The sequence below is a fragment of the Mesocricetus auratus genome, unplaced genomic scaffold (assembly GCF_017639785.1).
Source record: "Mesocricetus auratus isolate SY011 unplaced genomic scaffold, BCM_Maur_2.0 Super-Scaffold_100046, whole genome shotgun sequence".
NCBI lineage: Eukaryota > Metazoa > Chordata > Mammalia > Rodentia > Cricetidae > Mesocricetus > Mesocricetus auratus.
In genome coordinates, this window is record NW_024429223.1 from 3,519,021 (window position 1) to 3,533,536 (window position 14,516).

General features: G+C 55.3%; 1 protein-coding gene and 1 non-coding gene across 5 annotated transcripts in view; one reads left to right on the plus strand and one right to left on the minus strand.

Moving 5' to 3' along the window:
* Chst8 (carbohydrate sulfotransferase 8) overlaps nucleotides 1-14,516 on the minus strand; it is a 133,696-nt gene that overhangs the window by 66,993 nt on the left and 52,187 nt on the right. For 2 of the 4 annotated variants that reach the window (XM_005081774.4, XM_040735503.1), the window contains exon 2: nucleotides 3,908-4,123. In XM_005081774.4, coding sequence (XP_005081831.1) covers nucleotides 3,908-4,037 — 130 coding nt within the window. In that variant the 5' untranslated portion in view covers nucleotides 4,038-4,123. Of the gene's footprint in view, nucleotides 1-164; nucleotides 353-3,907; nucleotides 4,124-9,117; nucleotides 9,432-14,516 lie in introns of those variants that run through there. The other 2 variants (XM_040735502.1, XM_040735504.1) reach the window with 2 other exon arrangements.
* Nucleotides 11,912-11,983, plus strand: Trnaq-cug. The gene has a single exon. It is a non-coding gene; the product is annotated as a tRNA-Gln (tRNA).

Consider the following 14,516-nt stretch of genomic DNA (forward strand, 5'->3'; position numbering starts at 1 on the left):
AACAAAACAAAACCTCACGTAATCGAGCGCACTGTGGGCAGAAGCTCTGGACCTAGGACTGGCAAATTTGCAGCCTGGGAAATAGCCCTAATTAGATAGGCAGAACCCTCCAGCAAACAGGAAAAATCTAATCTTAGCATGCAGGTTGGCTAGTGGGTACCTACCTATCACAGTCTGGGTCTACGGCTGACGGTCTGCCTCGAGGGTCGTGGGGGCTTCAGAAGGTGTGGCTGGATGGAGGAATTGTGTCACCGCTGATGGGATTTGCCCACCTCCAGTTCCAGCCCAGGCTCCCAGCTTCCTGTCTGCGATATGCGAGGGGCCTTTGCCTCAAGCTCTGGCTGCAAGGCTTCTACTCCACCCGTGGTGGACTGGAAACAGGAACCGAAACAGCTGTTTCTGTCATGTATTTAGTCCTGCTTTCAAAAGGGCTCACTTAAAATAGAACACCCTTTAAAAAAAGAAAGAAAACATGGTCCACCTTTACAAAAGCTGGGTAATTCTTTAAGATTCTGTTTAGTGTCCTAGCCAGGCTGAGGTGGGCTAGCTGGCCCTGGAAGAGATTGGGACGTGTCCTAGCTAACTGTATCTGTCAATCTGACACAAACCTAGTCACCCGGCAAGAGGGAGCCTTCACTGAAGAATTGCTTCCAGCAGATTAGCCTGTGGCCGTTGTCTGTGTGGCATCTTCTCAGAAGCTAATTGATGTGGGAGGGTCCAGCCCACTCTGGGCGGCGCCATCCCTATGCTGGTGGGCCATACGGGAAAGCCAGCCAAAGTAAGTCAGAGAGGGAGAGCGCCAGCAAACAGCATTTCTCTGGGGTTCCTGCCTTGGAACTCCTACTTGACTTCCCTCAGGGATGGATCGTGACCTGGGGTTGTAAGACGAAATAACCCTTTTCCTTCCCAACATTGCTCCCCACCCCCACACCCCATGGTGTTCAGCATCCGAAAGCAACCTAGAGCAATGCGCTGTCGCCATCTTATAACTGCGGATCCCATCGGCGTGGGACCCCAAGAGCCACAAATATGTGAGAACTTTGCTCCCTTCCCCAAGCGGCTTCTCGATGCACGAATACACGGAACGCACACCCCAAGCCTCAGCAAAGTTTATACCATGGTGCGCAATTTCCCGTGTTCCAGTCCCCGCTTGGTGTCCCTGCCAACGGGATAGCTTCCAAGCCTACAGCTCCTTCGGACAGAAACCGCCAGGGAGAAAGAAGGCTTGGTCAGGGGCCCCCGGGGCCACCCACCACGCAGCCGGGCACCTACGCTTTGCAAGCACTGGCTTCCAGCAGATAAATGTAATCGAGGTTTATGCGCTCGGAGAAGCCAACAGGACGGGGTTGTTTCACTTGAAGGATCAGAAGAAAATTGTAACTAATGTTGTGGAAAATTACTTTGATATTGCTTTCTTGGTACCGAATCACAATTAGGCTGCTGCGCGCAGTACCGGGAAGGGATAAATGAATAGTAACAAATCAACACAAACAGCTGTGTCAGGACCACTTCGCTCAGGGAAAGGAACGCAAGCATTACTTAAGGCTTTACGGCCGCGTTTGGTGGGATTTACCTAGACCGTCGGGGTGGCCCATCATCACGCAGCAGAGCGTCGTGGCCAAGGGTGGGCCACCTGCATCCGCCAATAGGAGGTCGCGGTGAAGACCTGCCCCAGCTCCTCACCTGGCTCTGCCCACCATGCGGGATGCCATGTGATCCTGCGCGCCCTGCCGGTGTGAGGCTCCGCCTCTCTATCCCAGGACTCCACCCACCTGTAATTCACACATCTGTGCGCCCGAGCAGCTGTTTCAGAGCAACGCAAGCTGGAGCGAGGGACAGGAATCCAGCGCCTGTGAAATTAAGGGCTCCGCTCTGCCAGCTGGCTGTCGGCACGGCGGGGAGTACCCCAGGACCATCAATAGATCGCCTGTCCCAGACACAGAGGGGCCTTTTCTCCCTGCCCCCAACACACAGTGCAGACATCAGAGACGCAGACCCTCTGCCTGCGTGTGCCTCAGCGACACACTAAGGTGTCCACTGGAGGTATGTGGCAGCGTTCATCCATGCAGTCTTCAGGCTCCCTGGATTCTCTCTGCACAGACTACAAATAGTCACAGGGAACAGCTCCCTGCACTGTGATGGCACTGTCCTCCGGGACCCAGCTGTGCTGACTCAGTGTCACTTGCTATTCTAGGGCTCTTGAGAGGCTACAAAGTCCCCAGAGGAGCCAGCTCAGTCACGCACACTTGCTTCCTCAGAAGCTGGGGAGCAGCCAGACCCATTTTTGACAGCCACCAGCTGTAGGGGTTGACCCGGGAATGCGTCAGCACAGTGGCTTGCACGCTGTCCCCAGGGCCCCGCAACTGCTTCTCACTCAGTCTGTGAGGAAAGGCACAATTGATCAGCCTCCCCCCCATCTCCCGCGCAGGGCGTTTCTTCCTTCCCTCAAGGCTCCGGTTTGCAGAAAGGAGGCCGGGGAGAGCCGAGGGCCCTGCTAGCGTGCTGGGGAAGAGCTCGGGGCTGGAGAGCAGGCACACATCCCTTCTTGTCACAGGAAGCCACCTGCCAGCCATAACCTCTGACCTCCACATCTCTTTCATCCTGTGTCCCTGGGGGAGAAAGCGCATTTCCGGGGGTCTTCACCATGAACCTCTGCTAGTGCGGTGGCTTGCGAGCCCAGGTTTCCTTTTCCTTCAAAGCACATTAACCTCTGGCCTCAGCCCCAAGCCCGTGACGGCCAGCTCTGTCATATCTGGCACCAGTGGCCTGGGGACCTGCTCTCCCCACATTCCGTCTGCCCTAAGTGTCCTACTTGTCTCTCGCTGTCTGTATCCCCCCCCCCCAGCAGACACGGACCGTTCTAATGGGCCACAAGGCACAGAGAGAATGGGGGTGTGGGGCTCAGCCTCACAAAGCCAGAATGTGCTCTAGTTTCTATGCCAAGCCAGGGGAGCCAGATTCAAAGGGTCGCCCAGGGCTAGACAGGGAAACTGAGTCACGCTCTGGCTATGTAAGGTCACGAGGCTGATGAAGGCTGAGGGACATGGGTGGCTCAGCAGTATGGGTGCTTTTGTCCCCAAGCCTGAGTTCAGTCCCCGGAAACCACATGGTGGAAGGGAGGAGCCACTCCCAAAGGTGGTCCTCAGGCCTTCCTACGCATCCCCATCACTCAATGAATAAACAAGCTATTTGATCCGTGTCACAAGATTCCTTTTTGGGATGGACGCTCACTGTGTAGCTCTAGCTGGCTGGGAACTCGCTCTGCAGACCAGGCTGCTCTCAGACTCACAGAGATTGGCCTGCCTCTGCCTCTCAAGTGCTGGGATCAAAGATGTGCTCCAACACACCCCTGCCATAACAACAAAAACAAAATTTCAAACTGGACCTGGCGGTGCAGACCCATAAGCCCAGAGACTCAGGAGGATACGACATGTTCGCGAGTTCAAGGCCAGCTGTTGTCTCATAATAAAAATAATACAACCTGATCAGGGGGGTAAGGCCCTGGGCTAATTCCCAGTGACCTTTTTTTTTTTTTTTCAAAACAGAAAGATGCTTATCCCCTGGCGTCCTGCACGATGTGGGAGATGCCCCCAAGAGCTGGCACAATTTCTGTGAATCTGAAGTTCACCGAAGACACCAAACCGGCTGACCAGATGGGCAGCATCTCCACGACCCCTCCACCCACTGGGGAGGGCTGGCTGCTCAGCTGCTGGGGAAGCCATGACCTTGAAACTGGTGGTGGCCATTCTCCAGCCAGACACCCCCACACTGACACCGACATCTGTTAGGAGGAAGCCAGGGCCCCTTCTCTGTTTACCAGGGCTGTTGTCCCCCCAGGGCCGGCCCACCAGGGCCGCGCGAAGGTCTGCAGTGGCCTGGCAATGGGAGCCAGCAACCTGGGGCTCACCTGGAACCTGCTCGGGGCTGAGCTCCACTGGGTCCTGAAGGCTGATGAAGAGGAGGAGGCCCGCGGCTCCAAACAGCAGGATGGATGAGAACATGCAGGCGAGCCGCATTGTTCCAAGTCGTGGGGTCATCCGGGGCACGCTCCGGGGTCACCTCTCGGGTGCAAAAGGCACGTTCTTCCCTCATCATTCGCTCCGGACGTCCATCAGGCTGGGCTCTATGAGAGGGAAGGGAAGAAGTCAGCTCTAGGCTAGGATATCCGGGCAGATTAAGGCCCCTATCACTGCGATAGGGCAGCCTCTGGATTCCCCTGACCCACCCTGGAGCTCTCTGCCTCTCTGTCTCTCTCTCTTTCTCTCTGTCTCTCTCTCTGTCTCTGTCTCTGTCTCTCTCTCTGTCTCTCTCTCTCTCTCTCTCCCTCCCTCCCTCCCTTTGGACAGGATCTCATTATGCAAACTCATGACCTCCCAGCTCAGCCTCCCGAGTGCTGGGATCACAGACACGCTCCGCACCTCGCCTGCCCACTTGGAGCTTCTGAAACCCACAGAGGCTGGATGGGACCCTGTGGTGCCCACAAGGGTCTCCCGTCTGCACCTGCCGTAAAGCCGCAGAGAGACACAATCTCTGCTGCCGCCTGGGGACATCGAAGGGTGGTGAGAGCCTTGGCAGTGACAGGTGGGGGACCCAGTGGCAAAACCCCGTCCTGCCCAGCTCTGTGAGCCGCCCCCCCCAGGAAACACCACGCTCCCCTCAGAGGCTGCTCACAGCCCTCCGTCCCCGCTCGCCCTGCTCGCCTCTGCAGACCCAGAGCATTGCACACGTGAGAGACTTGTTCAACCTGGCTCTACCAGGAGAACGGAAGAGGCGCCCTCCACGCTGAGCCCGGTAAATGACCCTCAGATGACCCTCAGCTGGACCAGGTTGCGGGTCATGATAGGCACATGCCCCAGGGCTGGAGAGATGGACTCGGTGATTAAGAACATTGGCTGCTTTTCCAGAGGACCTGGGTTCAGCTCCCAGCGTCCGCACGGCAGCTCACAGACATCTGTTCCCGTGGTTATGACGCCTTCTTCTGGCATCTATGGGCACTGCACACATATGCTCACACGCCGTGCACAAGAGTTAAGCACTCATACCCATAAAATAATACAACATTTGGGGGGGGTGAGACAGGGGTTCTCTGTGTAGCCCCGGCTGTCCTGGGACTCGCTCTGTAGACCAAGCTGGCCTTGAATTCAGAGATCCACCTGCCACTGCCTCCTGAGGGCTGGGATTAAAGGTGCGTGTCACCACAACCTGGCACAATTATTATTATTATTTTTAAAAACAGACAGGAACACTCACTATGGCTTGAGCCTGAAGTGTCCCCGGAAGATTCATGTCTTCGAACACCTAGTGTGCAGTTGTTGGTGCTATTTTGAGAGACTGTGGGGCCTAAGCCAGGCCTGTGTGGATCAGGAGGAGGTAACAGGACAGAGGAAGTCCCCCAGACATCCATTTGCTGCGTGTCTACATAGGTGGACCCCCGACACGCACCACGCCCTACACCCCCCCACGCCGTCGGTCGCAGGGACTCATACCCCGCCCGGTATTTAGACAAAGTGGTCTTGGGGCTTTTTACCACTTTTCCCATTGCTGTGACAAAAATTGCTTCACAGAAGCAAACTCAAGAGAGAAGAGCGTGGTCTGGAGAGATGGCTGGGTGGTTAAGTGGCTCTGCTCTTTCAGAGGACCTGGGTTTGGTTCCCAGAACCCACAACGGCACCTCACAACCAGCTCCAAGGGAATCCAGTGCCCTCTTCTGGCCTCCATAGGTACTGCATACACGCGGTGCCCAGACGGAGGCAGGTATACCACACCCACACACATGGAAACTAAAGGGACGGAGGGCATAGAGAGGGGCTTTTATTTTGGCTCCTCATTTCAGAGGGTTCCACTGAGCATTGCAGGGAAGGTGTGGCGGGCCTTCCCCACAGGTCCACTACTGTGTGGCGGGATGCTGGCCTCACACGCTGGCCGGGCCAGGAAGCCGTGAAACAGGGCGTAAGTGGGGGCTGGGCTTTAGTAAAGGCTTGTCCTTAAGCCAAAGCATCCCCCTATTTCCACCGAAGGAGCATGCAAAGATCTTGCCCACCGCACACAGGGCAGTGTTGAAGGAAGCTGATGTCACCCAAGGCCACAGGACCCAGAGCCCAGCGTAGTCTCCAGTCTACAGACCCTTAAGCGGAAAGGTAAAGCTCACTGCCCTTTTCTGTGCCCAGAAAAGCTTCCAAGGGCTGGAGTGAATCTCAGGAAAGATTAGGAACCGAGGAGTATAAATTCCAGGCTTGGGTTTCTCCTCTCTGCAGTCACTGTAATTATTTTTTTTTCACTCAGTTAACTTTAATTAACCTGCCGCAGGCCTCTACGCACCTGGTGCTGGGCTCCCTGGACTGTGCAGAGCAGGTGGTTCCCACGACCCCCGCAGCTCTTATGTTTGGGGAGCAGCGGTGAGCCTGGACTGTGAGGAGCAGGCGGTTCCCACGACCCCCGCAGCTCTTATGTTTGGGGAGCAGCGGTGAGCCTGGACTGTGAGGAGCAGGCAGTTCCCACGACCCCCCAGCTCTTATGTTTGGGGAGCAGCGGTGAGCCTGGACTGTGAGGAGCAGGCGGTTCCCACGACCCCCCAGCTCTTATGTTTGGGGAGCAGCGGTGAGCCTGGACTGTGAGGAGCAGGCGGTTCCCACGACCCCCCAGCTCTTATGTTTGGGGAGCAGCGGTGAGGGGGTTGATCAGCAGCGCCTGCTCTAGGACTTTGGAGCAGTCCATGACCTCTGTACAACAGCCTTGCCCTTCAATAAGACTGCGGCGGCCCGTCACCAGTGAGGGGTGGAGGAGGGAACCCGACCGAGAATCACAGACTCCCGAGCCTCAGACTGGAGTATGGCCAGGGCTCCCTGTGGGAGAACTGTCCCGTGTGTCTGTAGTCATTGTCTTACAAAGCATAAGCTCCTCGTGTAGATTTCACAACTCCCACACAGGTGCCTAGAGCACGCCCTGCTGCCATTTCTCCAAGCACGGCCTGCAGAGTCAGGCCCGTTGCTGTCTATCCGCCCCCCCCCCACGAGCAGCTGCCACAGCCCCCGAGGAGACCCCAACAGCCCTAGAAAGGAGCTGGATGGGTGGGAATGACATTCTTCATCCGCAGGGCAGAGAACGGACTCTCTCTCGGTGGGGAGGTAGGGGAGGCAGCTGACGCCTTGCTAGGCAAGCTGACACCCTCGCCCTGCCGGCAGACCGGAGCAGGTGCCCCTGGGATGCATACACACACACCTCGCCCCTGCTGGCGAGTAGCCACACCAATGACTCACTGTCTGTGGTGTTGGTGTGACTCCCACAGCCACACCAGCCCCCCGAGGACGACACCGGAGGCCAGTCTGACCAAAAGCTGGTCATCTCTAACAGATAAGGAGGCCCCTCAGGCGCGTGCGTGCGTGTCTTAGGCCTTGGCTCCCTGGGGGGGGGCACGTGTTATGGACACGTTAGAAGAGGGGACCTCGCTGAGGGAAGTGGGGAGCTGGGGGCAGCCCCTTAGGAATACCTTGTCGCCGGGTACCGCCTCCTCGGTCTCTTCCTCTTTTCTTTCTCCCCCCCTTCCTGTTTGTCACAAGTCAAGGACCCCCCACCCCCACCACATAATCTCACTGCCGTGATGTCCTGTCCAAGCACGCAGGACCAAGCCACTATGGACCGAGTTCTCCAAAACCAGGAGCTGAGACAAATGTCCTCCACCTTTACAACGCCTGTCGGGTATTGTCAAGTGATGACAACAGCCTAACTAACATAACGGAAGAGAGGAAGGACAGAAGAAAGGACAAGCTATGCCCGCACGCGGAGATGCCTGGGAAGGTAGGTGGCTTACAGTGTCCCCCGGGGTCACCCCAAGGCTACCTGACAGACAAAGGAAGGGAATCAGAATGCCGCCCCGAGATCACCGGCTTGCTTGTTTCCAGCCTGGCCCTGTAGATGCGACTCCAGAGAGCTGCCGGTCTCCTCTCTGCCCCCGTCTGTCACGGGGCCACCGTCAGAGCCGCTGCAGACTTCTGTCAACAGCTAAAGTGGTTCTGCAGTTGTACCCCGAATCTGCTCGCACCAAACCCATTCCTGGAGACAGGATGGGGCTGCCCGTGGGCCCGGGACCCAGGAGAGGAGGCAGGAGACTCGGCTGTACAACCTTGGCCATTTCGAAGACCCTGGAGAGCACACAGCACCTGCCCACATCACGTGGCTTCCACTCAGCTCCTAAGCCCCGACCCCAGCCTTTCCTCCTGGGACCCCAACCTCCATGTTTGTTCTCAACAGGGGCTATATGGTCAGCCAACTCCTAGCTCCACGCAACTGAGAATCAAAAAAGCCAGATGCCTAGCCTCTGCAGGAAGCGGCTTGCTGTCTGGCTGGATCCATAACGTCGCAGGAATGGGCCGACATTCTGGAATGTGCAAGGCCCCTCTTCCCACAGAGACCCAAGGGTGCCCGCTCCAAAGGACTTGTGTCTCTGACCCTCCTCCGTATCCCCCCCCCCCAGGGTTCTCCAGTCACATTGTATTTTTAAGACAACAGGGAGACCGCTGGTCCAAAGGTCATTTCTCTCCCTTGGTCCAAAGGTCATTTCTCTCCTTATTAGAGTCCAGCAGTTGCCTTGGGCCTCAATATAACAACTGTCACAGGCCAGGGCCTGGCTGCCCCAGGGCCATGAAAACACATTTGCAAGACCTCAGCTCCCACCTGGGACTGTCCTGGCCTCAACGCATCCTTCATGCTCTGCTCCGTGACAGGTGCACGTGTTCCTCATCTCCCTGCCTCCCCTTCCAAAACCAACGGACAATAAGAAAATTCAAACTATTGGCAATGAAGAAGAGGTTGCGGGGGCGGAGGTTGGGGGCGGGGGTTGGTTAAGGCATGAGAAATACACAGCCTGGGTGAGTATTCTGCCCTGGTCAAAATTACAAAACCTTCTAGTGGTTTCTTTCCCCAAGGCCTGAATGGCGTCACCAATTTTTTTTTTTTTTACTTTTAAAGAAAGAAAAGATCCAATTAATGTTACACCTCCCGGGACACAGGGCAAGGCTGAAGATTCCTCCCATCTCTTTCTCTTTTATTTGATTTTTTAAAAAATTGAAACTGGCTTCAGGGTCTAAGCAAGGGCTTGAGAATCAGCCAAAACACACGCACCTCCGGTGGCGACGGCTGGACACACGGATGACTCCAAGGACACGCCTGGCTGTGGCTGCTCCGGGGCCCGGATGCTGCTCTCGGTCACTCAGAGACCCTTCTGGCTGCGGGGACCCACCCGCACCTCACGACAGACAGCTAGGGTACACCCACGTGGCCAGCGGGCCCCGGGCCCAGGAAAGTTCTCAGTCCCGGTGTGTCCTTCTCACGGGGGCAGGAGCGAACAATGCCGTCCCTCCCGGCTGAGGGCTACAGGAGATGTGCTGTTCGCTCGTCGGGAGACAGGCTGCTATGGCAACTTGTGGAGACTGGAGCCAGGCACCGCCGTCACCTTGAATCCGGCACCGCGCCTTCTGCGGGGGCCGTACAGGAGACCTGGCACCCGGCTCCTCCCACCACTGCGGCTGGGCACAGTTAGCAGACCCTGGGCTCCCCTCCTCGGCTGCCTGGCCTTGGGGACTCGTTGGCTCCTCCTCGATCCGAGGGAGCACAGGGCCCAGTCCTGAGAGCACCACCGCCATCTGTATTTGTCAGACTAGTTCTTCCTGGTGTGCCTGGCTCCGGCTTACTTCTGAGGTGGGGCTTTTCCTTGATTTCAGCTCATTAAAACCCCGCAGCTAATTAAACCCCGCTCTACTGGCGGCAGCGGCAGTGGCTGCAAACTCTGGGACTCCTCGTCCCTCGTTTTATGCGTAGGCATAAAGTTGCAGTGCTCCAGAAGAAGATGGATGGCCGTAAAGGCTCAGACTCCGAGGCAGGGCTCCAGGCTCGGAATTGCTCCAGCCCCCCTCCACCAGCTGGGCCCTCAGGGGTGCTGGATGCAGCCCTGAAATCCCCGAGCCCCAGCTCTGCCACTCCCAGCACGGCTCATCTGCACCCTAACTGGATTTGCCCGCCGTCCTAGGCCCGTTATAAGGCCAGGTTCCCTCCAATCGCCCCCACCCTCAAGCTTCTGCAAAGAAGGGTCCCCCTATTGTGGAGGACACAGTGTAAATCAGGTCCACTTGGCCCTGAACGTCGTCCCTGAAGCCCCTATGAACACGGCGGCCCAGCCTCACCCCACCAGCACAAACACGGAAAGTCTCCCTGAGGCCTGAGGGATTCTAGAAAATTCATGCCGGCTATGACTGGTCCCAAAGAACCAGCAGTCACAAGGAACACCATAGGTACCATCTGCCTAGGGCATCCCACCTGCCCGGGACATTTGCACCCGTAGGGCAGAGGGTACGGAGGGATTCCAAAGATAGAGAAACAGAGTCCCTCCTTTCCCCAACCCTGGTGGATCCCAGCACCCGGAGCCCTGAAGCCCTGAGCCCTCCCCCTCTCCCCTCCCCCCCCCCCCCCGGCGCACATGGAGCCATGGGAGCTGGGCGGGGGCTCCTCCATCTTGGCATTCCCAGCACAGAGCACCGAGCCTGGCACCCGAGAGGTGATCAATAATGGCTGTGTGGAATGTGCATGAGTTAATAGATGGAAGTGTTGGGGGCCACCAGGAGAGAGGCACACCACGGACTTGGAATTTCAAAAAGGTCATTTATGTTTCGGGGGGCTATGGGCTTGTTTTGATTGGGTCTGGGCTGGGATCCAGTCCAGCGGCGGCAGAGGGAGAGTCCAGAAGTGAGGACGACCACCACCAGGGAACCCCGCGGAGCTGGTCGCCTCAAAAACACCCAAGGCTCACTGTGCATTGGGAGCCCTTCCATCCGTTCAGGATTACACAACATGGGGCTTGAAGACTCGTATTTCCACAGGTAAGCGGAGAGCGAGCCTCTCTCGTGGGATGTGCAAACGTGTATAAAAGGAATCACACATCCGGATGCCATAAAACCGATGCCCGCCACCCCCCAAACCTTTGGGCTTTAGTTACTTTCCTCATTGTCGTGACGGAGGCAATGAGGAGAAGGAAGGCTTCTGTCTCACAGTCGGAAGGTGAGGGAGGCGTCATGGGGGAGCACGGAGCCGCGGGTTGCAGTACGTGTGCAGTCAGGAAGCGGAGGGCCAGGGACGTCCGTGATCAGCTGGCTTCCTCCCTGTGTGCTCAGGCTGGAACCTTAGCCTGAGGGATGGTGCCACCCACATTCAGGATGGACACGCGCCCCCCCGCCCGCCAGTGAAATCTCCGGATGCCTTCATTAGCATTCCAGAAGTGTGTTTTCATGACGACCTTAAATCCAGCAAGCTGACACGAAGCCGGGTCATCACGCCTTCCGATGGCGGCAGTGTAATGTTAGAAGACCCCAGGACGCACTCACAGCTCGTGCGTGTTCATCAAAGGCCAAGAAAGCGGGTAAAGACACTTGCCTCCAAGCATGACGATGTGAGTTCGAACCTGGGACCTGTGTAATAGAGAAAGGATGAACTCCTAAAAGTTACCCCCTGACCTTCGCATGCTTAGGGGAACCCACGAACACACACACACACACACACACACACACACACACACACACACACACACTGTTTGGAAGTCAACATGAGGCTCTCTCTGAAGAAGTATGTAATCACGAAGTGACAGTGCCGTATGTACAATTGCACCTTATGAGGCGCGCAGAATTGTCAGGGTCAGAGAGGGCAGGCAGGCAAGGTGGAGAGTGCCTGGGTCTCAGAGGGGACATCTGTCGGTTTTTTCCAGTGGGTGCAGCCTTCGGGTCTGGGAAGATGAAGAGGTTGCGAGGTTCATACCAGTGAGAACTTAGCTAATGCCACTGAGCTGCACACTGAAAAATGTTAACGCTGGCACCGGAGAGATGGTTGAGCCATCAAGACTGCGTCGGCTCCTGCAGAAAACCTGGGTCCCAGTTCCATGGTGTAATGGTTAGCACTCTGGACTCTGAATCCAGCAATCCAAGTTCAAATCTTGGTGGAACCTCCAATTGTGGCGCCAGCGCCACAAGCAAGTCCAGGGTATCAGGAAAAGAGAGACCAGACGTCCACTTGTTTGTACTAAGAGAATGCATGTGTTGCCTTTATTGCCAGGAGAATGTGTATGTGTATGTCTTCATTGCAAGTGCTAAGAGGTCTCCCTCTTGTAAGAGGGAGGAGCTTTATATACAGGTTTACAGCACAGTGGAAAAACCCCAGGTAGAAGAGAGCCTGTTTTCCTCCTGCTGAATGTTGATGTCAGAGGGTCAAGGCCAGGGCAGTAAGCCAGGACTAGAAAACAGGAAGCACTTGGACTGGAAAACAAGTTGCACTTGTAGGCTGACCGGCAACTCACAGAGACCCCGTGGGGCTGGAGCCCAACACACAACCACCTGTAGCTCCAGTTCCAGAGGATCCATTTCCAGACAGGTACCAGGTACACGTGTGATGCACATACATACATACACACATACATGCCTACATACATACATACATACATATATATATACATACATACAATGGTGGTTTGAATAAGGACCGCCCACATAGCAATGGTGGCTTGAATAAGGACCGCCCACATAGCTCATATATTCGAATACTTGATCCCCAGTTGGTGGAACTGTTTGGGAAGGACTAGGAGGTGTGGCCTTGTTGGAGAAGGTGTGTCACTGTTTCCTGCTTGCAGTTCCAGATGTGAGCTCCCAGCTGTGGCTGCTGCCACGCCATCACTCTGCCACCGTGGGCTTGACAACCCTGGAGCTGCGAGCCCAGTTAAACCCTTTCTTTTGTAAATTGCCTTGGTCATGGCGTTTTATAGTCACGAAGGCAGGGTAAAAACACATACACAGTGAACGTTGTACATTTTATGCCACGTGCGTTTTACCTATTTGTGCCTTTACTGGGCTCGGATGAGGAGTTCGTGCTTTGGGCCTGGCTTCCCCTTCAACTGGCTGTGAAAAATCTCTCACAATCTGTCCTCCGATGAAACATCAACCGCATACAGGTTTCCAAGTTCCTAGCAGCTGTGGGGGGGGGGGTGAGGCAAACGCCTTAGAAAACAGAGAGGTATCTTGTGACTGTCACTTTAAGGCGGACAAGTGGCCCTCTGGAGAGAGCGTCAGTCACCCATGTCTGAGGCCTGTCCTCCACCACAGATCTTGGTCACTCCCATAGAAAAGCCTCCAGAAGGCTTCTTAGGGATGTGCCCTGCGTCCTACAACAGAGGCATCTGGGTCCCCATGGACCGGGTAAGTCCTGCCAAGCTATTTGCCTTCGTGACAACTCTGTCTTTGACAGAGGTCTCCGTGACAACGTGGCTGCAGTGTCAAGCTGTGCGCTGTATCCTTGGGTTCTGCAAAGCTTTTCTACTGGAGGGCCCTCTGCCTGAAACGAGGCCACCCAGGGCTGCCGTGTACCAGGGACCATGGTTTTATGCGCACAGTACGTGGAGCCCAGCCAGGACCTTAACTAGACATCTCTGGGTCTCACGTCGTAGCTTAGCCTGGCCTAGAACGCACGTGCTACGGAATCCAGGTTGGTTTTGGGAGTCGGGATCTTCCTCTGTCTGCCTCCCAAACGCTGCTATGATTACACATGCAGACGGTCACACAGACCCTGACAGAAATCACTTTAAAGCCGACATTTAAACCCGGCTAATGATTTGGATCATAATGTAACTACAGCCAGCTTTTTTTCCATTTAAAAAATCTTTAATTTTTAAAGAACTTTCTAAAGGGCAGCACGGGACTGTGTGCGGTGATGAGGCACCCTCTAGTCTACAGTCTCGTTATTGACACCCTGGTTGTGACACTGTACTGTCAGGTACAGTTGTGCATGATGGTAACTCTCAGGAGAAACGGTATAAAGAGCACACGGGGATTCCGTAGGTTGCTCTGTGCAACTGCGTGAATGTATAACGTTCTTTTTTTTTTTTTAATTAAGAAGTCACAAACTTAAATGTGACTGGGGCCGGAGAGAGGGCTCCGTGGTTAAGAGCACAGGCTGTTCTTGCAGAGGACCTGGGTTCAATTCCCGGTGCCTACATGGTGGCTCACAGCCATCTGTGACTCCGGCTGTAGATGCCACTTCTGGCCTCGGCAGGCACACTGCGTGCACAGGGTGCCCCTACACACGTGCGGGCAGATACCTGTGTGCATAAAACCAAAGTAAGCAAATCCTGAAAATGCCTGGCCTTTCAGCACATGCCCGGTGGGAATGAATTCTAAAACTGCACTCAGTAACAGAAAGCCCTTCTCATGGATCAGTGCCAGCCCTCATTGTATACATGAAACATCTTAAAGTTAAGAGACTATTCCTTTAATAGGAAAATTTGATGTGTTAGCAACTGCTGGCCGCTCTTTGTGCCTTTTCCAATTGCAAATTGCACCTTAAAAATGCAAACAATTATTAATATTGATTTGGACTGAAACAATATTGAATCTCAATATATCTCCAACTCCTTTATGAATTACCCCGCGGACACATGGCGATTATGATAGAAGGGAATCTGCGTGCTCGAGTTCTTTTCAGTGAGGATCCTT